This window comes from Salvia miltiorrhiza, chromosome 3 (assembly GCF_028751815.1).
Source record: "Salvia miltiorrhiza cultivar Shanhuang (shh) chromosome 3, IMPLAD_Smil_shh, whole genome shotgun sequence".
Classification (NCBI taxonomy): Eukaryota; Viridiplantae; Streptophyta; class Magnoliopsida; order Lamiales; family Lamiaceae; genus Salvia; species Salvia miltiorrhiza.
The window spans coordinates 59,404,827-59,429,144 of record NC_080389.1 but is presented as its reverse complement, the minus strand read 5'-3'; the positions used below and the strand labels follow the sequence as shown (position 1 = coordinate 59,429,144).

Below are 24,318 nucleotides of genomic sequence, written 5' to 3'. Positions count from 1 at the left end.
CGCATCACCTTCATCACCAGAACCAGGCTTCGATTTTCAGCCAAATACCAAACAATGAAATAGATAAACCAATTGATACTCCTTCACCCACCCCCAAATCGCGGACCCAGGCCTCAATAGGGCGGAAACTCGAAAGGGTCGTGGCAAGAATTGCCGGTGTACCGAAGGAGGCGGCGGCGCCGTGCCTGGAATTTCTACAATTGACTTCGATCGCAGCCCTAGCCCCCAAAATCGCGCGGTGAGAAGAAAGGGGCGAGAAGCGGCATTGGCCAAAGGGGCGAGAGGCAGCGGCGGCCAAAGGGGCGAGAAGCGGCGTCGGCCGGAAGGGCGAGAAGCGACGGTGGCGAGAGGGAGAGCAGAGGCCAGGGAGAGGGAGGTCGGGGGCGGCGACCGACGGGCGAGGGAGAGAGAGCAGAGGCCAGGGAGAGGGAGGTCGGGGGCGGCGACCGACGCCGGCGTTGGTGTCGTCCGCTTCTCGCCGGAGAAGAAGAGAGAAGGGCGGGGGAGGGGCTGTGTGGGGGGGGGGGAGTTTGCTGTGCCACGTTGAAGTAGAGAGAGAAGATGAATGTGTGTGTTTTGTGTGTGTGTTTGTTAAGTTAATGTGGGTTTAAGTTTAATTAGAAATTTAATTAAATTGATTAATTAGACTTAATTAAATACTAAATATTTCCATTTTAGGAAAGTGACCACTTTTAGTGGGACAAACCAAAATGGAAATGTGGCCACTTTTAGTGGGACGGAGGGAGTAGAAAAGTAAGTCTTTGTAACATAAATGAAAATACAAAGACTCAAATAGAAATACAACATCTAAATAGTAAATATGCATGTATACTAGTATCTCTTAATGCATCAAAGAAAATGAGTGAAGTGTGCGTGTATTGGCCAAACGATAAAGGGTTGAGTTCGAGTCTCATGTGGTGCGGCGTTTTAATTTTTTTATTTAATACTGTTAATTTATCCAAAAAAATGAGTGAAGATCAAATCAAACATCTACAAAATAAATCCTAAACAATCATTAAAATTTTATTTCAGTTCGATTTGTTAAACAAAATGTGTTTGTTCTTTGTTTTTCTAGACTTGAAACTTGATTGGTTCTCTCGAGTAATAATTAAATATCTTGAAAAAGAACATAGAACGTTTTTAAAGTCATGTTATTTAAGCTAGATTTTAATATAATTAAAGATTGTTCAAATACAAATTTATACTTGGTGGGAGGAAGGGGTTGGTGGGATTTGCTCTCTATTTGCGCACAAGTTCATCAATACAAATTTATTAGCAACCAAATTAAGTCCAATCATAACTTGTAAGGTTGCTTAAAGTTATTCCTTAACCATATATAGAAACATTTATGCAACAATAATTTGGTGTAAATCCTTGTGACTCATTTTCTCAAAAACAAAAATGTGAAAAAGAAAAAAGAAAAAAAGAAAAAGGTTAATGAAAAAGAAGCTGCACCAGCAAGGTAGATTTGTGTGAGGAAATTTGCACCGCATCTCCTCTCTTTTGCAGTTAGATACGGTTTTATGCACTACTAACTAAAGTCGCGGTTTAGCGCTTCATTTTAACAGCGATTTCTCACCCAAAGCGACCTGTGGTGAAATCTAATCAAACCGGATACAGAATTTCACGATTTCTGAATCAAACACTCTTATCTTTACCACTTGTACCAACCCATCAGCATTTGCAACTTAGCTCGAAACTCTGCAAAATCAAAACCGAAGAAGCTTGAAGTATAACTGGGGCCCTTCATTTGTTGAGCTGAGGAGAAGGGCCTGAGAATTGGGAGGAGAAATGGACGATTACACGCGAGAAATGATGGATTTGAAAACCCTAGTTACACGTACTCTCGAGAAGAAAGGCGTTCTTGCCAAGATCCGTGTGAGCATTGCCGCTCTCTTTCTCTTTTATGTTTTTTTTTTTCTGATTCATGTCGTTCCCTTTCTTCCCTCGCGATTTCTCAATTTTGCACGTCGCGTGCGTGGGATTTCAATTGTTTGGGCGATCGGGTGATTTTTAGTGAATTATCAAGGCAATTTTGCGTTTTTGGGAGCTGGGTTTTTTCTTGGAGGTGGAATTTATTCTGAGAATTCGAATGTCGTTGTTGGTTGTAGGTAGCATGCTATGTTACGAGGTGCTTGATTTTATTCTTATATTGTTAGATTCAGATTCGGATGGTCAGGGAATTAGATAATGGAATGGAATGTTGTTTGCATGTAACGATAGTATATGCTGAGGAGGTGCATTTGGATTTCTATAAGTGGTCTTAGGCTTCATGACCTTTTTTTATTATGTTGATGGTTGCACTTGAATTATTTTGCATTGTGTATCCTCATTAGACTTGTTTGAAGCTTCTAATTCTGCTTTTTGTCTTAAATTTAAAGAGAATTTGGTTCGAAGTGATACATTAGTCATTGCATTATAAGCATTTGATGATTAGCTCTTTATTTTTATGTAATTCCGATGACTGTACAAAATTAATACATGACTACATTTCTTAGACGTTTCTTTGTGCACCTGTCATGAAGATTTTGAACTCCCTCCTTGGCTTCATCCTAAATGCTGAAAGTTTTATTTTTTCTGGTTTATTAGGCTGAACTGAGAGCTAGTGTATTTGAAGCGATAGAAGAAGAGGATAGGGTAATAGAGAAAGACGATGGGCTGCCTCCTGCCCTTCTGGGTAGTTGCAATGATCGTGCAAAGCAGCTCCACAACTCTCCTTCTGGTACTTCTTATCGTAAAAATGTTCTCTTTCCCTCTGTTGTAATGTACTAATATATCTTTCTGCATTAGGTTGCAAATATGTACTTTGAAATAGAAACCTATAAACAAAGTCCTCCCATTTGGCGATCTTATATTTATCTAGAATGACCTCAAAGGTGCAACTGGACATAGTGACTCTTCTCTATATTTAAGTAAATCATATGTTTCAATGAGGTTTAAAGTTTTGTGAGGGGCATTAATTCTCACATTGATGCATTTGAGGTTTCTAATGTTGTTCTGAGCTTCATGATATTAATATTGTATTATCTTGTAATTGCAGGAAGACTTCTAACTGCATTGATATGTGAATATCTAGATTGGGCTCAATTAAACCATACCTTGAAAGTTTACTTACCAGAGTGCAATTTGGTACTTTCTCCACCTGTTATCCGTGTAGTATTGTTGTGTTATGAGCTTTATTTGAACGAATTTGTTAACTTACTTTCTGTTTCAGCCAAAGGATTCCTGGAAATCAGAATTAAGAGACTTTAGCAGCAAAAATGGATATGACCTTAATCGGAATGGAGACAGTGGACCTTTGCTTTTGGACGTTCTTGAGGGGTTCCTGAAGTATGAGGTATCTGCATCCTGTAATTAATATATGGGCAAACTGAAATTCTACTATCGACCCTATCTACTTGCTAGAAATGTTGAATCAAGGTGTTAGCTTGCAGTTATTGTGGTGTTGTAGCTTATATATCTGGTTTTAACAAATAACACTATGAGACTTGCTGATTGTAAAAAAACTGAAATCATAGCATATTATTATATGTGTTTCTGAGGAATTGTTAGCTTTCCCTCTCTTAATGCATGCTGTTGCAGAATTTATCACAAGGAAGGGGTAGCAACAGGAGATCGACTACTCCAGATGCCGACTCTCTATCAAACATTGATGCTAGAAACATGAGGAGGCCTTCACCATCATCTGTTGCTGGCGGTTTACCTCCATTAGGAAGGTTTGTTGTCAATAATCATTTCATCGCCACACTTTCTCTAACTTGATTTGAAGTTTAACTTCATAACATCTACTTTATGTGGTGCTCGTTTCAGGGCACTTCCTGCTTCACAACCATCTGGTAAGTTGCTAAACTATCTGAACTTGGATCTGCAAAACCATTTAATGTGCTATACCTTCTAACTGTCTGACTTTCAGATCGTCGAGCTGGGTCATCTACATCTGGCTATAGGAAAGACGAATACAGTTGGAGATATGATAATGACGAACTTCCAGAAGATGTAGGCCGGGCTTCAGCTGCATTGGAAAATCTTCAGTTGGATAGAAAAGCTCGTAATTTAACCAGCTCTTGGAGGTTTGTTTCTGAACGTTGATCTTATGGTTCCTTACACCATGATAAAAATCCTGGAATTATGTTTTTGAACTTTTTCTACAATAGTGTATACTTTGTACTAGATCCTGCTAGTGTTTCATCATCACTCGTAAGTGGCAAATGGAATTTTTTGGTTACAACATAAGAAAAATTGATCACTGCAATACCTGTAGCAGTCTTGTATGCAATGCCATTTTCTGAACCCTAGTCTTAAAATTCGGGAGATTGGGCCTTCAGAATGGGAGTTAAAGAAAAGTGGCATCTTTGGAAGTATTCTAAAGGATATGGATGGGTGCACGTAGAATAGAGCCTTCTTGAAGATTATGAATACTTGTTAGCATATCGAATTTATTTTTGTCGCGTGTTCATTATTTGTGTCAACCTATGGAATATGAGATTGATAATTTGATTCATTGATTCGGGGGCAGGCATGCTGGAGATGGAATGTCTGAGGAAACCAGCTGAGCAGACCACATGTAACCGCTCGATCGACATAGTCTGTTGGTCCAACAATGTGCCAATTGATTCTATGTAAGATCAATATGTGTTTTTTGTATTTTGTGATGTAGTGGTTTATTGAAAGCTTTCTTTCTTTTCCTGTTACCTTAAATTTTTACTTTTTCTAATCCTAGTCTGGTTTCTTCTTATTTCATTTTTTTTTACCTTGTTCTTTTTTGTCGTTAAAATTGTTAGTTTCAGGATTATAATCCTGTAGGGTGTGCCGATTGTATCAACACTTTACTGATTATTGTTTGAGCTAATGTAAGGCCTATTCTAAGTTGCTCATATATACATCTACTTAAGCATCTATGCAAATCTGTTAAGTGTTGGGAGATTAGATTTTACTCACAAGGCCATGCTGCTCGTTTTCCTGACGTGTCATCAGACTCTGTTTTAGGAAGGTTGCAGCACGAAGGGCCCGATCGGGACTTTCCCGGTCAGCAAGAAGCCCTTCGTGTTGTAACCTGAAACAACCTATTTGGTTTAAGCTTGTCTGTGGAGGATATTTTGGCAGATTGTAGACATCTCACACCAGTCACCAACTTGGCCTCTTGTGACAATATTTAAGGGGCGTTTACTTTGAATAATATATTGTATTAACTATATATAGAATCAGGTATTTGAATGGTTACATTATCTAATCAGTTGAAAATTATTATATAGATTAACTTATACTCCCAGTGTCCACGAAGATTGTATGATGGGGTGGGGGCACAAATTTTAATAAATAATTAGGAGATGTGTAAAGTGTAGAAGATGATGTACCAAAACTGAGTGGAGAAAGGCTCCACCAAAATTAATATTGTTGATATGTTAATTGATTGAGTATTTTGTAAATATTGAGTGTGAATGAGGTTTAAAATATATGGACTAATTTTTATAAAAGGAAAATATACAATTTTCATGAACAGACAAAAATAGTACTCCCTTCGTCCCAATAGTAGTGTCCCATAGCTTTTCGGCACGGAGATTAAAAAATGTGTAAAAAGTAGATAAAGTGTGTTGGTGGAATTTATTTAAATATTAGGTATAGAGAAAGAATATATTGTCAAAAAGGGAATGAGACACTACTATTGAGACGGAGGGAGTAATAAATATATAATGTTTGTGGATGTAGATTGACGGAGTAATTTAGAGCTGGCAAATTGTGCGTGTTGAGGTCAAACATTATCGGGTCCACCTGTTAAGACCTGATATCGACACGATCTAATAAGGTCAAACCTGAACACGACCTGTTAAGGAAGTGCTCGACACGAACACGAATCCGACACCATTCACTCAAACTTGAACACGACACGAAACCGACACGAATACGATTACAACGCAATTTGAATCATGTTGACATTATACGATAACGACATAATTTGATTAAAACTTGATTAAACACGAAACCCTAAAGTAAAAAAAATTAAAAATTTAGAATAAATATGTAATAAAAAATAATAATATTAACTCTATCAGGTTATACGAATCCGACATGAAATTATCAGGTCCTTATCAGGTTGACACGATAAGGACACGAACCTAATAAGGCTAACCCATTAATTTTGTACGGTTTCGTATTGTGCTTTCGTGTCGTATCGAAAATTACCAGCCATAAGGAGTATTATTTTTATGTGTTCAATATTTCACCATCTCCCGAGTGGCAATGTGTGCTCGAAAAAATTGATTAGATATGTTTATATTGTTTTTAGATATTGTTATTTTTGTTTTCTTTTGGGATAATCAAGTAACGTAAAGAATGAGTTCAAATTTTGTGTATGTTTAACAATTGTTTATGAACTTTTTCATCTCAAATTTACTACTCTCTCCTTTTCTTTTCTTTTTCTAAGCTCAAGCACATAAATTAGTTAAAAAATACAAAAAGTAACCTCAATTAGTAATAGTTAATTCTTTGGCTGAAACTCAGAAAATGTGTACATCTTCTCAAAATCTGTACGTCTTCTTTTTTTGTAAGTCCCGTGTGATTATAATTCTCAATCAATAATCTCGATTTGGAGCCAAAACCAAATAAGGAGGGAATTTAAAAAGAGAAAGAAAATTTCTATGAAATTCAAAAAAATTGTGAGTGAAAATTTTGATTTTCAGCCTTCTCTATTCAAGAAATTTGACAATTATTGTGCTATATCTTCACATCTTCATACATGGATGCACAGTTCACAATCGATGCTTGAAAATTTGGCTCCTACTTTGATCTTATTATATTGATGAAGCATGGTATAAATCATATACAATGAGTGAATGTTTGGTGGGTATGCAAAAATGAAGTGTTGACGAGGGGAGAAGAAACAATGATGCATGTATCAATATCATCCGCAAAAACAAGAGTTATAATTATGTCACTTAAATGATGAGGTTAATTTTGGCAATAAACAAATTAATCTATATAATTAATGTGATTTATGGGTCATTTTGATTTATGGAATTGAAGTTAGACGTCTGAATTAAAGGTATATTTCACATTAGTTTTAATTTACAAAAATAAGCATTAAATATTACATTAAATATCATAACACTTTTTTAAAATAAAAGAAAGAGAGTTGAGGTAGAAATAGAAATTTCGAAATAAAAAGAAAATGAGAAAAAGTAAAGAGTTAGAACCCCACGTGTTTTCTGAATTCCGCCCGTGCCTCAATTCGGTCGCTTCCCTTCGTCAACCTCCTCTCCATCTCCCCCAACTCTAATCACTCTCTCTCTTAAATCGCACCGCATACGTTGCTGAATTTCCATCAACACGTGATTTCTCCCTCCTTTCTCTATCTTCAATGGCGGTATTCAGCCGCCTTATGTGCAGAGCCGCCTCAGCTCGAAGTTTCTGCACGAAATCTACGACGGCTGACCGACACCTACTCTCTTCGTCCCTGCCCCTCAATAATTCCACGGGCAAGGGCAGAAACGTTCAGTGGGTCTTCCTTGGCTGCCCGGGCGTCGGCAAGGGCACCTACGCTGCCCGCCTCTCCAAGCTCCTCGGCGTGCCCCACATCGCCACCGGCGATCTCGTCCGCCACGAGCTCTCTTCCTCTGGCCCCCTCTCCTCTCAGGTCTCTCTCTCTCTCTCTCTCTAGGGTTGTGAATTAGATTAATTCAGTGTTATATTAAAATTTAGTGTTATTTTGTAATATATATTGTTTGAGCAAAGGCTTATTTTTTTTTATCCAAATATGATAATTTGAGTCCGTAAATCACTATTTCAAATAATTATATCTGATGATTAGATTCTTTCATTAGCTCAAAGAATTCATTTTTAGCCTGCTAACGGCCGATTGTTATCGTTTCACTTGAATAATTTCAGGTGGAACTTTGGCTTGTGGGAGTCCATCTTCAATGCATTTATATTGAATTTGGAATTATGTTATGATTCTTGTGGTTGGTTTGTATTTTTTTGCATCCCTGTATTAGTTCTCTTTCCTTCTGCAGCTTGCAGAGATTGTTAACCAGGGTAAGTTAATCTCAGATGAGATTGTCATTGACCTCCTGTCTAAGCGTCTCGAGCAAGCTCAAGCTAAGGGTGAAACGGGATTTATTCTTGATGGCTTTCCTCGGACTGTAAGACAGGCGGTAAGCAATAGCTTTTGATAGATTCGAGCAGAAAAATCACACCCGTTTTTATTTCAATGAGTCTGCTGGCTTGCTTTAGGGTAAAAGGTTTGCAATCTAGCTCGGGTTTTCTAGACATGTTGTGATCACTTCTTGACTCTTTAAATCGCTTAGGCTTGATGACTGCGCATAGGATAGTATTTTCTTCGTTGATTTTGTCTCCACTTTCAAATTGATCCATATTTGTACTTATTCATGGTATCAATATGACCCTCCTTGATTCCCTGTGGAATTTGGAATTCTTTCTCAGCTATAAAGAATAAAGTAATGATATACTGCAGTTAGTTGCATCGTTACTTCTCTATTGTCTTTTTATCTTCGTCGTCCTTTCCAAAGCTTTCTTTGCCATTTAGTGGGTTGTCTATTTCCAGAAAAGAGGAGCGAGCAGTCTTCTTGTCATTATACATTCCTGAATGATTTGATGATACAGGAAATTCTGGAAGAAGTAACGGATATTGATTTGGTAATCAATCTAAAACTCCGAGAAGAAGCATTAATTGCAAAATGCCTCGGGAGAAGAACTTGCAGCGAGTGTGGAGGGAACTATAATGTTGCATGCATTGACATCAAGGGAGAAGATGGAAATCCAAGAATGTACATGCCTCCCCTTCTTCCTCCTCCACACTGTGAATCTAAACTGATCACACGTTCCGATGACAATGAAGAAGTTGTCAAAGAACGCCTGCGAGTATACAACGAACTGGTAATTTCCATACTCTGCAAATTTTTCTAGTTCGGTTTTTCTCTCTTTTGTCCAGTGATTGTTGGGACATTAACCTCGTGTCTTCTCTGCGTTCTTGACGACTTGTTGCCATGCCACGAGACTCGATAGGTTTTAGGAGATTATCACCAATTATCAAGCACAATTAACCCAATCCATAAACAGTTGAGTAAATTGTGTGGTATAAGGCATGCTGCTAATTATAAACTTGTAGTTGAAAGTTTTACTCTGCATAGTACCTCTCGATAATTGACTGATTGATCGCTCTAAGCTTGTTCGAAATAAGACAACCTATGCTGCAGAAATATATGAATTTGATCTCATGCGATATTTTTAATCTTGATACAGAGTCGACCGGTGGAGGATTTTTATCGCCTTCGTGGAAGACTGTTGGAGTTTGATCTTCCAGGGGGAATTCCAGAATCCTGGACCAAGCTGCTACATGCTCTAAATCTTGATGATCATGAAGATAAAAGAACAGCTGCAGCCTGAAACTCGCAATGGCCATCCCAGTTTCTCTACCGTAAGTAAAGTCATTCTTCGCATGTGGTTTTCGCGTGCATATTTAGTACCAGTCAAAACTTATCTATATACATTGTAGTAGTCACAGAAGTAGGCTCTTTAAGTGTAGTTTATTCTTTCAAGAACATTTTGGAGGAGGACATCCGACTCCGACGTCTCGTGTTACCGAGTTTTAAGGTTGGTCTCATAAGTCTACAGTGTAAGTGGCTTAGCTACTCTATTAATGTGTTAATAACATTATTATTATTATTCACAGTTTTGTACTATTAGTTTTACAGAATGTGGGATTTCTGCATCACAATTACTGCTAGGTGCTAACGTTGTGAGCCGCTACTTATGGAAACACAAGCTCTCGTTGTCTGTATATTCCAATTTTTTCTATGTTGATTTTTTTGTTATTTTCTTTTCCATTCTTGGTGCTATTCCCTTCTGCATAACCTCTATATATTGTCATAACTATTTATAAAATGTGTCTGACAAATAATTTATAATGCGATTTGAATCCAAATATGGCTACAGTCTAACGGACCTTGACCCACCACACAGTCTGACAAAAGTTGTGTAATATATATCCTGTTCTGTAAAATTTGAATTCCCCTACGATCCATCTCAAAGAGAAGATTGAAAAGAATGAGATAGGAAGATACATTGACAAACAACGAGGTTGGTAACTCAGTAGAACACATTCAACCTTAATGCTGTCGTTTCACCATATGGAGCTCGTCGAAGGCGCAAAAAACTCGATTCTTCAAGTTCGGCCATTTCAAGTCTTACTCCCGGGATAGAAATATTCTACGCTGCTATCCTTTATCCTAAACTGGAAATTATGAACCCTGCTTCTTGATTTGCCAGAGCCAAGTCGAAGATTTCTGTTTGAAACGGTCAACTGCCAACAAACAAAAGAGTAATCACACTCCTGATATTACACAATCGAAAATTTTCATTCCAGATTCCATGAATTGTACTCAAATATAAATCTATAAATATATCATATTCAATAATCTGCAGTTTATAGGCACACAAATAGATACATGTAATTGTCTTCAACAATTATACCTGTCCATGGACGTCTTTCGCTAAACCTGTAGCTAAAGGTTCGATCTTTATTACTGTATCCGCCAAGTACTCCAATTGTAAAAGCAGATTGGGTTGATGCGCGGTTGAATACAGATCTTCATGGTTAAGAGCAATAAGGGAACAACCCTGTTCAAATCATATATAGTAAGAACATCTTCATAAAGCTGGCAGCATAGAAAGCCATGAAAGGTGAAACAGATGATTAATTGCATATGAAAACTCACAAATTGAGCTGTTAAACTGTAGCAGTAGCGTAGAAAATCGAGAACAAGGTCAGATGAGCCTTTGGCATCCACTTCCATAAGAGAGACATCATCTATCACTACAGTGATATTATGTCTTCCTTCGTGTGATCGAGAAACTTCTACTGCTTTCTGAACTTCTCCATACAATGCAATAAGTATATCCTCGCTAGTCTTCCCTCGATTCCTATCTAATAATATCATCCAGTTAGCTTACGTCAAATAACTTTATCTAATTTCTCGTTCACCAACAAAATTTACTACTCTACAAAGGGAATGCATAGATAAAACAAATGATCTAGTACTTGAAGGATTCGATGATCAAGCAAGTTAAATTTTATCAACCTTTTAAAATAAATGGTAGATTAGCCTATCTTATTTAATCTATTTATCCTATCACTGAAATTAAATGGCTCCCTAATAGTTGAGAAGTGCATTCAACATAAATCGGAAGGCATGTAATCTCTCCTACTTCTTTCTGCTCCACATTCGAAATTGCCAGCAGTATGTTTGCACCTATTTAGTAATTCTAAATAACGCAAACTAACAAGCTAAAACAACGAACATGACAAGCACAAAATACTCGATCTTCCACATAGAATCCTCACCTAGATGATCCAATGCAAGCATGTCAAAGAACAGCAATCTCTTATTATCTCTTTGAACACTCAGGTTGCAGCCCTGCAAGAACAAACAACCTCCTCTTCACAACTTTGGATTTAACAATACTTGTAATAGCAATAAAAGAAATCCAGAACCTAACTGTTCAGATTTTAGTACAGAAGCTAAACTTGCATTTTGTAAAGCTGATAAGAAGCAGCAGAGGAAAAAGCTACCATTTTGCGGAGAACGCGATCGTAGTGAGAGAAAGGGTGAGAGAAGGAGAGAAACACGACGGCGTCGGAAGAGTGAGGGTGGAGAGCTCGCTTGAGCAAGTGATGCACCACGAAAGCTCCGCTAGTCTCCACGCAGTCCTCCACCAGAATCATCCTTCCGCCGCCTGCTGTGTCGCCGAGGGACTCGTCGAGAAGGTTGGGTGGCGGAGCATTCGCCATTACTGGGCGAATTGAATGCTAATTTTCACTCTGGTTTTGTAGTAGTTGATTCTGCTGTAATTTGGGGGTTTTGAAATTCAAATTAGGGTTTTGCATTGAAGAGCATTTGCACTCTGCAGTCAATAGACGTTCCTGGTTCGTGAATAAATTTGTCTTTTTAAGGGGAAATCTATATATTGCGTTAGAGAGTTTTTGATAATTGATTAATGATTATGCATAAACTACACTTAAATTTTGAATTTTATATTAAATATTATGTTGGGTATGGCTTTTTTAATATGTACAAAGAATCAATTATTGTATTTATGATTATTATGTTTCTTACATAAACAATATCTGTATTTTTGTAACAATTATAAAACAATTTAATTTCTAGACTGTGAGTTTCTTTCTTTGGTACTTCTGCTTTATATTCACTTTTTTTTTTTTTTAATTAGAATTACGAGAGGTATTCAGATATAATCAAATAAGCAATTCGTATACAGACGTCACCTTTATACTACACAAAAATAAAAAAACAGAATCCAAAACTTTTCATAAAGAATAGTCTTTAGAGCATCCACAATGGAGAGCTAAGGGTGAGCTCTTAAATGTGGGAGAGTCAACCCTTGGCTCTTAAATTTGTTAAGGGGGGCTCGAAAATGAAAGGTGCATAACACGCACCCATTCAAATGTACTTTTGAGCCCGAAGCGCTGGTGGGGGATGGGCTCGCGAGCCAGCGATGCGGCAACGGGGAAGGGCGCAGAGCAAGGGGGATCGAGCCTTTTTCTGAGCCTTCATTATGGATGGCTCTTAGGTGTCTCAACTTTGTCATTTAAATTAGATCTCATTAGCTTGCTTCATATTCACTTTATGATTTTATATTTCGTATATGGCAATAAAATATTCGATATATATGCACATGTAGAATAAATTAAGTCTAGCCCATTTCAGTCCAATTATTTAATAAAAAAAAATTCATTTATCTTTCCTTCACAATCAAACCTAACTTCATAATTTGTTCACTTTAGCAATGACCTACAACTCAATTCAATGAAACAGTGACATGTTTCAAATGATTTTGAATTGCGAGGATGGTCTGCCAAGTAATGAAGCAAAAACTTTCTATTGTGGATAAATATAGTCTAACTTAACAGAATTAGAGAAAAATTAATGAAGCAAATTGCATCCGGACAAGAGGAATGAGTGAGCAAATTTATGAAAGAGAGCATTTAAATTGTACAAAGTTAGGTGGAGATGCGTTCAATTTATATTTAAGTGGTTTTTTAGGTAATTTATATTTAAGCGACAAAAAGTAATAAATACCTAACATGTATTGCTATAAACTAGTGTATTACCCGTCGAAATTCGACGGATACATATTTTCTTGTAATTTATATATTTTATGTTATTCTTATAATAATTATATAAAATAATTTTTTATGTAAATTATTTATATAATTAATTAAATTAAATTAAATTAAATTAGTAATACATTTTAAATTATATTAATCTCAACAACTTTTAGTAATTAAATTATTAATTTTATTGAGATCATAAAAATACCCATTAGTTTTCATATGAAATTTTATAGAAAGTTGACGCGCAAGAAAAAAAAAAGAGTAGAAATACATATAAATTTGACATAGGTATGATGGAGGATTGATTTGTTGCATTTGTTGTTATAAGATTTATTAATTTTGTTCAATTTTTTTTTTATTTTGCCTTTTGACCATAATTTTATATGGAGTTTGAAAAATCATAATTGAATTGAAAGTATCATATAATTCCGAACTTCTAAAAGCATAACTAATTATGAAAATAATCTCGCCTGATATTTAAAAGACCATAACTGATTTATCGAACATCGTATCATTTGGAGTTTTAAGACCAACCAAGTTGTGGGCATCATCTCGTCGCAGATTTGACAGATCACCTCTAACTTCTGAGCATCATCTTGTCTGAAACTTGAAAGAGAATCATCTCGTCTAAAACTTGAAAGAGCATCATCTCGTCTGGAGTTTTGAGCATCATCTCATCTAGAGTTTGAGAGAGCATCATCAAATATGAAATTATATTCAACCATGACTCCAATTGTCAACTATCTAAGTAACATAACTCTAACAATTTAGATATTTTATTTATGTATGTAATTTTATTAGTTCAAACTCTAAAGAGAAAGGAAAGAAAAGAGTTCTTAAAGCAGTAAAAGAGAGAGCGTGTGCTTTATTTCATCATCGTAGGTATTTATAGGCATTACAGTCGGAGTAAAGTAGTAAATTCGTTTGGTCATCTATTTCGCACGCTCGCCATTAAACTAATTAAGGCTATTATTAGATTATAACTTGTCAGGTCGTTGTCCCCTAATTACAGAGCTGGATGCTGTCCTCATCATCCCGCTCTGTCTAGTAGCTCTGTATTTCCTTCCTTGGGGCAGACTTCTACTCTTTGGCTCTGCTCTGCTAAGTAGCTCCGCCTTCTGGTGAATTGTCTCTGGCGTGTAGCTCTACGCTCTGGCTCCAATAGCTTAGCTCTGACTCTGGATCTGGCGATTTGGCTCTGGCTCTGACTCTAACGACTTAGCTCTGACTTTGGATCTGGCGACTTGGCTCTGGCTCTGACTTTAATGACTTAGCTCTGGCAGCTCTGCTCTGGAAGCTCTGCTCTAGAAGCTTTGATCTGGCATCTCTGCTCTGATTAGCTTTGGCTCTGGCATCTCTGCTCTGGCAACTTGACTCTGGCCCTCTGCTCTAGAAATCTCTGCTCTGGTTAGCTTTGGCTCTGGAAGCTCTGCTCTGGAAGCTCTACTCTGGCAGCTCTGTTCTGGAAGCTTTGCTCTGCCAACTCTGCTCTGGACTTTTTCCTCTACCTATTTCTCACAGCTTCTTTGCTCCCTGCTGCTCATCTTTGGTATTCCAAGCAATGCCACGTGTCCTGATCTCAGGACCTTGCATATTTCACCCCTCATCAGAGTTGATAAATCATATTGCTTCCATGCAACAATCACAACACGCTTGATAGCAGATGCCAAAATTCTTTCCAAAATTTGTTCTTTCTAAAATAATAATCATTCTATATTTAAAATAGTGAAACGCGTTATTAAATTAGGAAACTAATTTAATACTTACCATAAGTGTGTAGGAAGAATCACTGCTAATAAGGAAATGGAGGTATCAAAACAGAGAAGTCGTCGGTGGGGTGGGGCTCGACGGCACGGTGGACGAACTCCAGGGCTCAGCGGTGACTCGGCGGCGGACAAACCGCAAGCTCAGCGGCGACTATTTCGCCGGAGTCTAGAAGAAGGAACGACAACGGGTTATAGGGAAAAGAAATCTTAGGGCTCTTGTATTAATTGCTTCGAATGGAGAATTCTCATGGGTTTAAGAAGTGAAAACAAAATCGAACTAATTAAGGAATGGAAGAGGGAGTCAGAGATGAGGCGGAGCAACGCCGCCCTTAGGACGGCGGCGACGGCTGAATTTAGAGGGAGAGAGAGGCGGGCAGTTTAAGGGGGGAATTAAGGCTTGATTTGAGTGTGCAATCGACTTTAGAGAGAGAAAATGATTGAGAGAAGAGAGAGACAGTGAAGGGGGAGACGACGCCGACCGGATTCAGGGACGGCGGCGATGGGGTGAGGAAGAGGGAGGCGTGACTTTTGTTTTAAAAGTGAGAATGAGAATATATAGATTGGATTCTCGAATGCCACGTTGGAGATTGAGATTGAAAAGAAATAATTTGAGGCCTGCCACGTAGGCTAAGGCCTAATCGTATTATAGAATAGATATTATTATTATTATTATTATTATTATTATTATTATTATTATTATTATTATTATTATTATTATTATTATTATTATTATTATTATTATTATTATTGTAGTAATGGACGAACAGAAACAAATAAAGTTTGCAGAAATGAAAAATATATTTTTCTTCCCTATATAAATAAAATGTATGGATTTATTTTATAAAAAATAAAAATAAAATTTTAATTATTTTGATAGATATAAAATAAGATTTTGTTTTAAAGTAATCAGTTTATAGAATTTGTGCCTTATTATGCAAACATGTAAATCAATGACCGGACCCGTTTATAATTTACATATACGTGCATGTCTCAATTCAAACTTAATTTAAAATTAATTTTATTGAAACTTAAGAATATAAATATTATATATATATATATACAATATAATATATTGCAACATATACATATAATATATACGCTATTAAGTAATATAAAATTAATAAAAATATACATCTAATCACTAACATTCAATTAAAATAATTTATCGTCTATAGATTATAATTTTTTTTTTATCAGACATGTAAATCTAATTTTTATCTAGAAAAAATAAATAATAAAATTTATTAATTTAGATTATATGTAATGTTAATATTATTATATATATATATATATATATATATATATTTATTAATTATATTTATTATGATTAATGAATCTTTATATAGAATGTAATAGTTAATTAATTAATAAATGATGAAGATTATATATGGTAAATTTTGAAATGGTGAGATTTTAGATATGCCACATAGGTTAAGGCTTAATCCTATTATATAATAGATTAAGCTAGAAGCTAAAAAAGTGTTTAAATGTTGCAATACTACTATACCAGTCTCAGTTCATTATTTGTCCCAGCCCTAACTTAATTTGAGATAGCTTCTCTTTTAAATAATTCATAGTAACTATTTAAAGTATTAATTTGTTGATAGAATATATGAAAAATTACAAACTATCAAGAAAGTCCTCTTCAACAATTTCCTAGTTGCTGTTCCAACCAACGTTTGGACCTTTCTCAACACCTTCATTTAATACAAAAATAGCAAATTTCAACTTAGGCTATAGCCTCACGCAGAAAATTCTAAAAATTGAGAGCATATTCCAGCTGGCGTACAAACGTTCAATGCATTTGGATAAATTGGGTCGCATAGACATTCTATATAGTTTTATATAAATAATAAAGATATCAATCGAAAAATAATCCACGTTTATTTAAAAAAATTATTTGATGTTATGGCTCATTTTATATTTGGAGGAGGTCTCCCAGAGTGTCCTATTCATGTGGTTATTATAATCATTATTCAAATAGAATAATGATGATAAATATCATATTTGAAAGAAAATAAAGATACAAGATATTGTTTGGTGCCCTTTCTAACACAAACAATAGTAGTTTCATACCTTTTTGTCAAGTGGGCTGGATAGAGAGGCGCGATGGGGTTTGAATTCTAATTTTTTTTATTTTATATTTTTTTTATTATTATGATATTTTTGTCATTTCTGTTTATCTACAAAACTTGTGATGTATTCATTTTGATACACTTCTCTTATATTTTAAACATTCTTCATATTTAATATTTATAAATAAAAAAACCAATCATTTAACACATCAATTTTGATGGATCTTTTTCTCCATTCAATTTTGATAGATTCTTTTCTCCAATATATATACCTTCCAATCATTTATTAAAATGTATGCCCCAAATCACACCGTAATTTTCATGAATGGAAGAAGTAAAACAGAAGATTTTCGTAATTTTCATGAATGGAAGAAGTAAAACAGAAGATTTTCGCTACTTGAATGTCAACGAAGTTCCAATTTGATATACTACCATTTTGAGAAATCATCCCCTAATAATTCATAATCATATAAATCGTCCGACAATTAAAGTGTACTTTGCATTTTGAATTAATGAGTACATTGAAAGGTAGACTTCAATGAGACGCAAAATTTGTCTTGAAATACCCAATGATAAAAGCCTACATTAGTAGGCGTCCTTGATAATTAGGAGGCTTTCAAAAAATATTTGGTTAGTCCATAAAATCTAGTATAATATAAATTCTTATAAAGCTTATAAAAGGTACGCTACACATTTCATATTACAAAAATTTCAGTTTATTATTTATCACGTTTTCATAATTTTTTGTGCTGTATAGAATTTTATAGTTGTAGTGCACACTTCGTTGATCTCATTTTATGTAAACTTTGTTTAGACATACTTTATGTGACAATCTCGATCCAAACAAATGACAATGTCGATGTACTCCCTCCGTCCCATTAATAATGGCACGTTTTCCTTTTTGGGTTGTCCCGCTATTGATGGCACGTTTCCTATTTTGGAAAAAATAAGGGAGTAATTAATGTTAATTAAAACACTAATTAAAAGTCTAATTAAAACAACTTTAACACCTACCCTCACTCTAACTCTCTCTCTGCCGATTACTCTCTTTTTCTCACCCTCGCCGCCTCACCCTCCTTCACGGCGACGGCGCGGCGACTCCGCGTCCACCCACCCTCCTCCGCCGCCTCCACCCTGTCTCAGGTAACCCCATTCTTTCTCTCTCTTTCGAGATCTATTTCTCCTGCCCTCTCTCTGCTCTCCCTCTCGATCTCCCTTTTATCTCTTGTTTGCGGCGGTCGCTGCGAGTCGGGGCGGCGCATGCAGCACCGGTCGTCGCCGCCGCCTCTGCTCCCTCTTTCTTCCTCGCTCACTCCGCCTCCATGTCCGTCTCAGATCTATCTCTCACTTTATCTTACTCTCTATCTTACACAGCGCCGTGGGAGTGCGCGATGGCGGAGTGCGCTGCCTACACCGACTTCACCACCTCCTAGCGCTCGTAGCAGCGGCGACGGCGGAGCAGCGGCGACGGCGGAGTGCTCCACAGACTCCAGCGACTTCACACCCCTCTCTGCAGAAGAACCGAGCCCTAGATCCCCAATTTTCCCACTCGATTTCAGGTGACGATAGACACGCCCCTGCCTCTCTCTCTCTCTCTTTCAGATGGATAGCAGCTAGTGAATATGGAATTTCGATTTTTTGTTTCTTGATGGATAGCAGATGGTTCTTGAATTTCTATTTCAGATGGATAGCAGATGGTTCTTCAATTTCGATTTTTTGTTTCTTGATGGATAGCAGATGGTTCTTGAATTTCTATTTCAGATGGATAGCAGATGGTTCTTCAATTTCGAATTTTTGTTTTGGAATTTGTTGATTTTTGGTTATAGAAATTGTTGGAATTTTTAGTTGAGTAATTTGAATTTTTCAGATTATGTTGTTGTGATCTTGTTGCAGGAGAAAGAAAAGTCGAAAATGTTGCCAAATCTTGTTTCAGATTTTTTGAAATTTTTGGCTGTGATCATGCTTTGCTGTGATCTTCTTAATTTAGAAACAATTAATAATCCCTTAATCACAAACACCACACTCCTTATTCACTTAACTTGCTTCTCCTTAATCTCCGTGCCGAAAAGAAACGTGCCATTATTAGCGGGACGGAGGGAGTAATTTGTATTCCTTGTCTTTCTATCCAAATTCACCCCTAACCATTAACCAATAAGATCACCAAAAATGACAATATTTTAAATAAGTAATAGGGAAAATTGCACCAAAATACACAAACTTTGCCAAAAATCCAAATTTAACGCAAACTTAGGATTTTACATTTTAATACACCAATTTAAGAAGTTGTTCAATTTTGACACAATTTTAAATTCCGGCGATCGGAATATTGACGTGGCAGCCGGAATCGCCACGTCACACACACACACACTCCACCCTCTCTCTCTCACACCCCACTCTCTCTCTCTCCACACGTCAGCTTCCCCCCATCCCCCCCCCCCGGTCGGACCCTCCCCCTCCCCCAGAACCGCGTCGCACCGCCTCTTCCACCGCCGCCCTTGCTCTCCCCACCACCACACCTCTTCCTCCATTTCCTTTCCCCACCACCATCACATATCCGCTGCCCCAGCAGAGGGGGCTGGAGAAGAAGCGTGGGCAGGCGGCCGTCGGACCCTCCCCCTTCTCCCACCGCGTCAGACCCTTTTTCTTCCCCCACCACCCGCCGCCACTTCTCCCACAACCGCCGAGCCCATCGTCGGAGTACCGAATCGGGGTCGTAGTCCTCAGAAACGCGTTGTCGGAGTACTGAATCGAGGAATTGCAGAGGTGAATTCGGGTTTTGGGTTTTGGATTTGAGGAGAAATCGAGCCCTAATCCCTTGTCGATTTTGTTGGTGGGGAAGGGCGGTGGAGGGAGAGAGTCGTGGGGAGTGCGGTGGTGGGGAAGGCGGTGGAGGAAGAGGTGTGGTGGTGGTGGGGAAGAGCAGGGGCGGCGGATCTGTGATGGTGGTGGGGAAAGGCGGTGGAGGAAGAGGTGCGGTGGTGGGGAGAGCAGGGGCGGCGGTGGAAGATGCGGTGAGAGAGAGTGATGGTGGTGGGGAAAGCCGGTGAGAGTGGCTGACGGCGGTTCTGGGGGAGGGGGAGGGTCCGACCGGGGGGGGGATGGGGGGAAGCTGACGTGTGGAGAGAGAGATAGTGGGGTGTGAGAGAGAGAGGGTGGAGTGTGTGTGTGTGTGTGACGTGGCGATTCCGGCTGCCACGTCAATATTCCGGTCGCCGGAATTCAAAATTGTGTCAAAATTGAACAACTTCTTAAATTGGTGTATTAAAATGTAAAATCCTAAGTTTGCGTTAAATTTGGATTTTTGGCAAAGTTTGTGTATTTTGGTGCAATTTTCCCTAAGTAATAGCACCAAAATATATGAATTTGACCATATTTATGATATTGCACGTGAACTTAAAATCTTAGCTTCAAATACATAAATTTTTCTTTTTCTTTTCTGAGTTTTGCACACGATGAATTTTTTTTTTTGAACGAATATTGAGGTAGAAATCAGAATTATCTACGTGACTTAAACAAAGTTCTTCTTAAATGATGTGGTTGAACATTAGGTAAATTTCATTGCAATAATACACCAATATATTTAACGAATTATTCACCGAAAATGTTCATCATGTAGAAAATCATAAGAATTTTTTTTCGTATATTTAGAGACAAAATTTTAATTTATGTGCAAAATTAAAAAAATGTAAAAGTTGGTATATTTTATAGCAATTATCCCTTTAAATAAATGAATGAATTAGGCTGATTACTACATCATTAACCAAATATTGTGCGTGAAAAGCGCTAAGACAAGACAAAGTTTTCAATTACCATTCACCAAAATCATCGCAAAAGGGGGCAAAATAATTGTTATTAAATGCATAATAATCTAAGAAAAAATGTCTAGTTTCTTTAGGTGTTGCGGAAGAAACTCTTGAGATTGTCTTTTCTTCCTTGAATAAATAAAAAGAAAGATGAGAACGTATAGAATCCAAAATGTATTATAATTTATAAGATGAGTGTGAAAATCATACGAGTCAATATTTGGATATATATATATATATATATATATATATATATATATATATGTATCCAATTATATATTATAAACTTTATTAAAACAATTTCACATGAAATTTTTCCTTGTCATACTACTATGGGTGAGTAGCTTGGAAATAAAATTTTTATTTTATTTTATTTTCTTGAAAACATACACGCCACACTTTAATCATTACTACTAAGCAAAGCTTCAAGCATGAATGCCAGAATACACTGTAGCGAGCGATATGATACGAAATCATAGGACATGCATTTCAACTCAAAAGCCTACGCTATAGGCGAATTTATTTACTTGTATTCCAATTAATTCCTAGTACTATTTAATAGTTAAAAAATATTCTTTTAGAAGTATGGTAGTTCTTTATTTGATATAGTTAATTAAATTGGTTTTTCTTTTATTAATTATTATTGGTATTAAGGTTTCTAATAAAATAATGTCAAGTATTAAATAAATCTATATAATAATTTAAATTATAATTTTAAGATATATAACTAATTCTTTATTTACAAATTCATATTAAAACTAATACAAATTTCCCTCTCTTTAATGACATTAAAAACTATCATTTAAAATTATTTAGATTTAAAATAAAGTATAATTAAGCAATCAGGTAAACTTTTTGAAAGGAAAAAAAATGACATCTACTTGTTTTTTCATCAACAAACGAAAATTAAGAAAAAATAATATGATGTTTAACATTATAGATAAAGAGCAGAGAACAAAAATTAATTTTGACACTTCAAACAAATATATCTTATTTATTTCAAATTCATTTATAATATTTTTACAATGAATTAAAGATTTTTTCGTAATTTTTAATTTAATATTCATATTGAATATTTTTTATGAATCAAAGTTAACGATATGATTTCTTGAAAATAATTAAAATAGAAAAAAAAGAAGAAATAAAAATTGGTGGAAAAGTTGAGAGGAGAGAAAAAAAATTGATGGTAAAAAAGCGCCTCTTTTATGGGATATTATATATAAATTGGAATGAAATAAACATTCGTACATCTAATAATTCTTAGAATTTGTATGGCTAATCATAGTTTATGACATATTTTTTTAGCCTATTTGCAAATAATATTATCTTTAAAATATTAGTACAAAATTATTTGAGTTTGGATGCAGAGTACTGGTAAATATATCAAGAGCCTATATTTTCTGTTGAAAATTCTGACATTATTGAAGCCCCTAATCCAACATGGATAATTTATTTTGTAAATTACATTGAAATATAATTTTCACCTGAACATAAAAACGACAACAAATCATATAAGTTCGGGTCATATTTATTGTTCAAGTGAAATATATATCTCCACGTAATTTTCATGATAAATTAGAATGTATATACGACATATTCGGGCCTTTCATGTCATAATTTTCAGTCCAAAAATATATCGGATCATATTTGTAATATTTCAAAGGTTAAACTATTTTTTTGTAACTCTGAGTCAAAAATCATACTAAAAACTACAATTAATACTATAATCAGGTATTTGGAATGAAAGCTTTCAAAAATTCAACATTATAATATTAGCTTATCTAAACGACTTAATAAAAAAAACGTATAAATTATTATATCAAAATTTTATTTGAATATAAAACAAAAAATAGTAGTAGTAAATTGTTATTTAATTTATTTGAATCTCATTCATTTAATCCATACTCACGCAAGTTCATTCATGCTGACGCCCAATACGATCTTATTGTGTTTCAGTAACTGGATTTTTATAATAAGGTTGGCATGTTATATTTTTTATAAAATTATTGTAAAATGTACATCATATATCTTGAGTAGAAATTTCAAACAATTGGTCGTGAGCACCTGGATTCTCTCACCAAAGCTTGCGGCGAAATATTTTAACAAACCCACAAAATATGGCTTTCGGCTTTTGTTTCTTTCTCCTCTCTTTTTATCCAAATAAAAATTTTATATGTTTCACTTTCAATAACTCAGTACTGGCGTCGATAAATTTATTCTAAAAAATTACGAGTTTTAATTCTACTAGTCTTTTTGCTATTTATAAAAATAAAATTTATCCAAAGCATGTTACGGATAATGACTATGTTTCCGACTTTTTTATAGTCACAATGCATATATGTAATATGCTACTATGTTATAGTATATGATATAAATGTGATTGATATATAATAATCTAATATTTTTTTTTTAAAAAAACACGGTTTTGACCACAATATAATTCATAAATTAGAAATCCTCGATTATGCCGTCATTGCATACAAAAATGCTGGCCTAAAAAGTATCTCAGATATATTTAAACATCGTTTCTTTCATTTGTTTATGTTCCTCTTTTCTTCTTTTTTGTTCTTGAAGTAGAATGAATGAAATAAGTAGTCTATTTCCAACTTATATTTCATTAGTTCATGTAATACGAATAATACTCCCTCCGTCCCATGAAGCATGACACATTTTTTTTCGACACGAAAATTAAGAAATTGGTATTTTGTGTGTTAAGTGTGGTAGGTGAAAAAAATGAAAATGTGAATAAAAGGTAAATTTTTTGTCATTTTTAGAAACGTGTCATGCTTCATGGGACAGACCAAAAAAGAAACTGTGTCATGCTCCGTGGGACAGAGAGAGTACTAGTTTATAAGACAATCCTGCCCTCATCCTATGCTTGGCAAGAGAAGAAATGTGGAGGACGTAATTGTCTTTTCCCTCATCGATCGACAAATGTAGTATTAAATTATTTCTTATTCATCAATTTTTAAAATCATACAAAATCAATAAACTTTGTCTATATATAATTAACAGCAAATACAGCACATCAATCATCCATCATATCTTATAACATTAAATTTACGTATGATTAATTTTCTTCTTATTTTTTAAAATCTTCAACCTCACATCGATCTCTTATAAAACTTCAACTAACCAAACTTATATAGAAAGGTACTTCTATCGTCCCAACCAAAGACGAATACTCCATTTAATTAGCGAAAGTGGTTGAAATTAGTACTCCGTATATCATTTAAAATGTACATTAGTTTAAAATTGGTCAAATTAAAAATCAAAAAAATAATTTATATAAAGACTATTTCATATGTTAGGATCATAAAAACAATGCAAAATAATTAGAAATCACAAAATAAAGGGATTATGTATCGAATTTCTACTGGTTACAAACTTGTTTTAAAAATGAGAGGAAAGGGATCATAATCCATAATAATTACTTTATTTCTGTTTAAATAGTGAAATAAAAAAAAATTGCACATTTTTTAATCCCTTTTGATCTTCCTACTCCTTGTTACAAGTAGCAAGCTCTAAGC

The 24,318-nt window shown here is 35.5% G+C and overlaps 3 protein-coding genes across 3 annotated transcripts; 2 read left to right on the top strand and 1 right to left on the bottom strand.

Moving 5' to 3' along the window:
* The first annotated feature begins 1,394 nt into the window (after positions 1-1,394).
* LOC131014937 (protein TONNEAU 1a-like) lies at positions 1,395-4,874 on the top strand. The gene is made up of 8 exons (XM_057943119.1): positions 1,395-1,878; positions 2,590-2,722; positions 3,041-3,129; positions 3,215-3,337; positions 3,583-3,716; positions 3,811-3,836; positions 3,914-4,070; positions 4,517-4,874. The coding sequence occupies exons 1-8, from the start codon at positions 1,792-1,794 to the stop codon at positions 4,551-4,553; spliced, it is 786 nt and encodes a 261-aa protein (XP_057799102.1). The 5' UTR covers positions 1,395-1,791; the 3' UTR covers positions 4,554-4,874.
* Positions 4,875-7,000: 2,126 nt separating this feature from the next.
* LOC131014936 (probable adenylate kinase 6, chloroplastic) lies at positions 7,001-9,704 on the top strand. The gene is made up of 4 exons (XM_057943118.1): positions 7,001-7,630; positions 8,007-8,147; positions 8,617-8,889; positions 9,256-9,704. The coding sequence occupies exons 1-4, from the start codon at positions 7,355-7,357 to the stop codon at positions 9,397-9,399; spliced, it is 834 nt and encodes a 277-aa protein (XP_057799101.1). The 5' UTR covers positions 7,001-7,354; the 3' UTR covers positions 9,400-9,704.
* A 184-nt stretch (positions 9,705-9,888) lies between these two features.
* On the bottom strand, positions 9,889-12,026 carry LOC131014938 (elongator complex protein 6). Its single transcript, XM_057943120.1, has 5 exons — positions 11,585-12,026; positions 11,357-11,429; positions 10,731-10,939; positions 10,486-10,632; positions 9,889-10,315 (listed from the first exon to the last, which is right to left on the bottom strand). The coding sequence occupies exons 1-5, from the start codon at positions 11,801-11,803 to the stop codon at positions 10,193-10,195; spliced, it is 771 nt and encodes a 256-aa protein (XP_057799103.1). The 5' UTR covers positions 11,804-12,026; the 3' UTR covers positions 9,889-10,192.
* Between the last annotated feature and the right edge of the window lie 12,292 nt (positions 12,027-24,318).

Excerpts from the sequence above, each read along its gene's own strand:
- LOC131014936 (XM_057943118.1), top strand. The coding sequence starts at position 7,355 with ATGGCGGTATTCAGCCGCCTTATGTGCAGAGCCGCCTCAGCTCGAAGT. Across the intron at positions 7,631-8,006 it reads CTGGCCCCCTCTCCTCTCAG|CTTGCAGAGATTGTTAACCA; the intron begins GTCTCTCTCTCT and ends TTCCTTCTGCAG. Across the intron at positions 8,890-9,255 it reads TGCGAGTATACAACGAACTG|AGTCGACCGGTGGAGGATTT; the intron begins GTAATTTCCATA and ends ATCTTGATACAG.
- LOC131014938 (XM_057943120.1), bottom strand. The coding sequence starts at position 11,803 with ATGGCGAATGCTCCGCCACCCAACCTTCTCGACGAGTCCCTCGGCGAC. Across the intron at positions 10,633-10,730 it reads ACAGTTTAACAGCTCAATTT|GGTTGTTCCCTTATTGCTCT; the intron begins GTGAGTTTTCAT and ends TGATTTGAACAG. Across the intron at positions 10,316-10,485 it reads CGAAAGACGTCCATGGACAG|TTGACCGTTTCAAACAGAAA; the intron begins GTATAATTGTTG and ends GTTTGTTGGCAG.
- LOC131014937 (XM_057943119.1), top strand. The coding sequence starts at position 1,792 with ATGGACGATTACACGCGAGAAATGATGGATTTGAAAACCCTAGTTACA. Across the intron at positions 3,837-3,913 it reads TCCTGCTTCACAACCATCTG|ATCGTCGAGCTGGGTCATCT; the intron begins GTAAGTTGCTAA and ends TCTGACTTTCAG. Across the intron at positions 4,071-4,516 it reads AATTTAACCAGCTCTTGGAG|GCATGCTGGAGATGGAATGT; the intron begins GTTTGTTTCTGA and ends ATTCGGGGGCAG.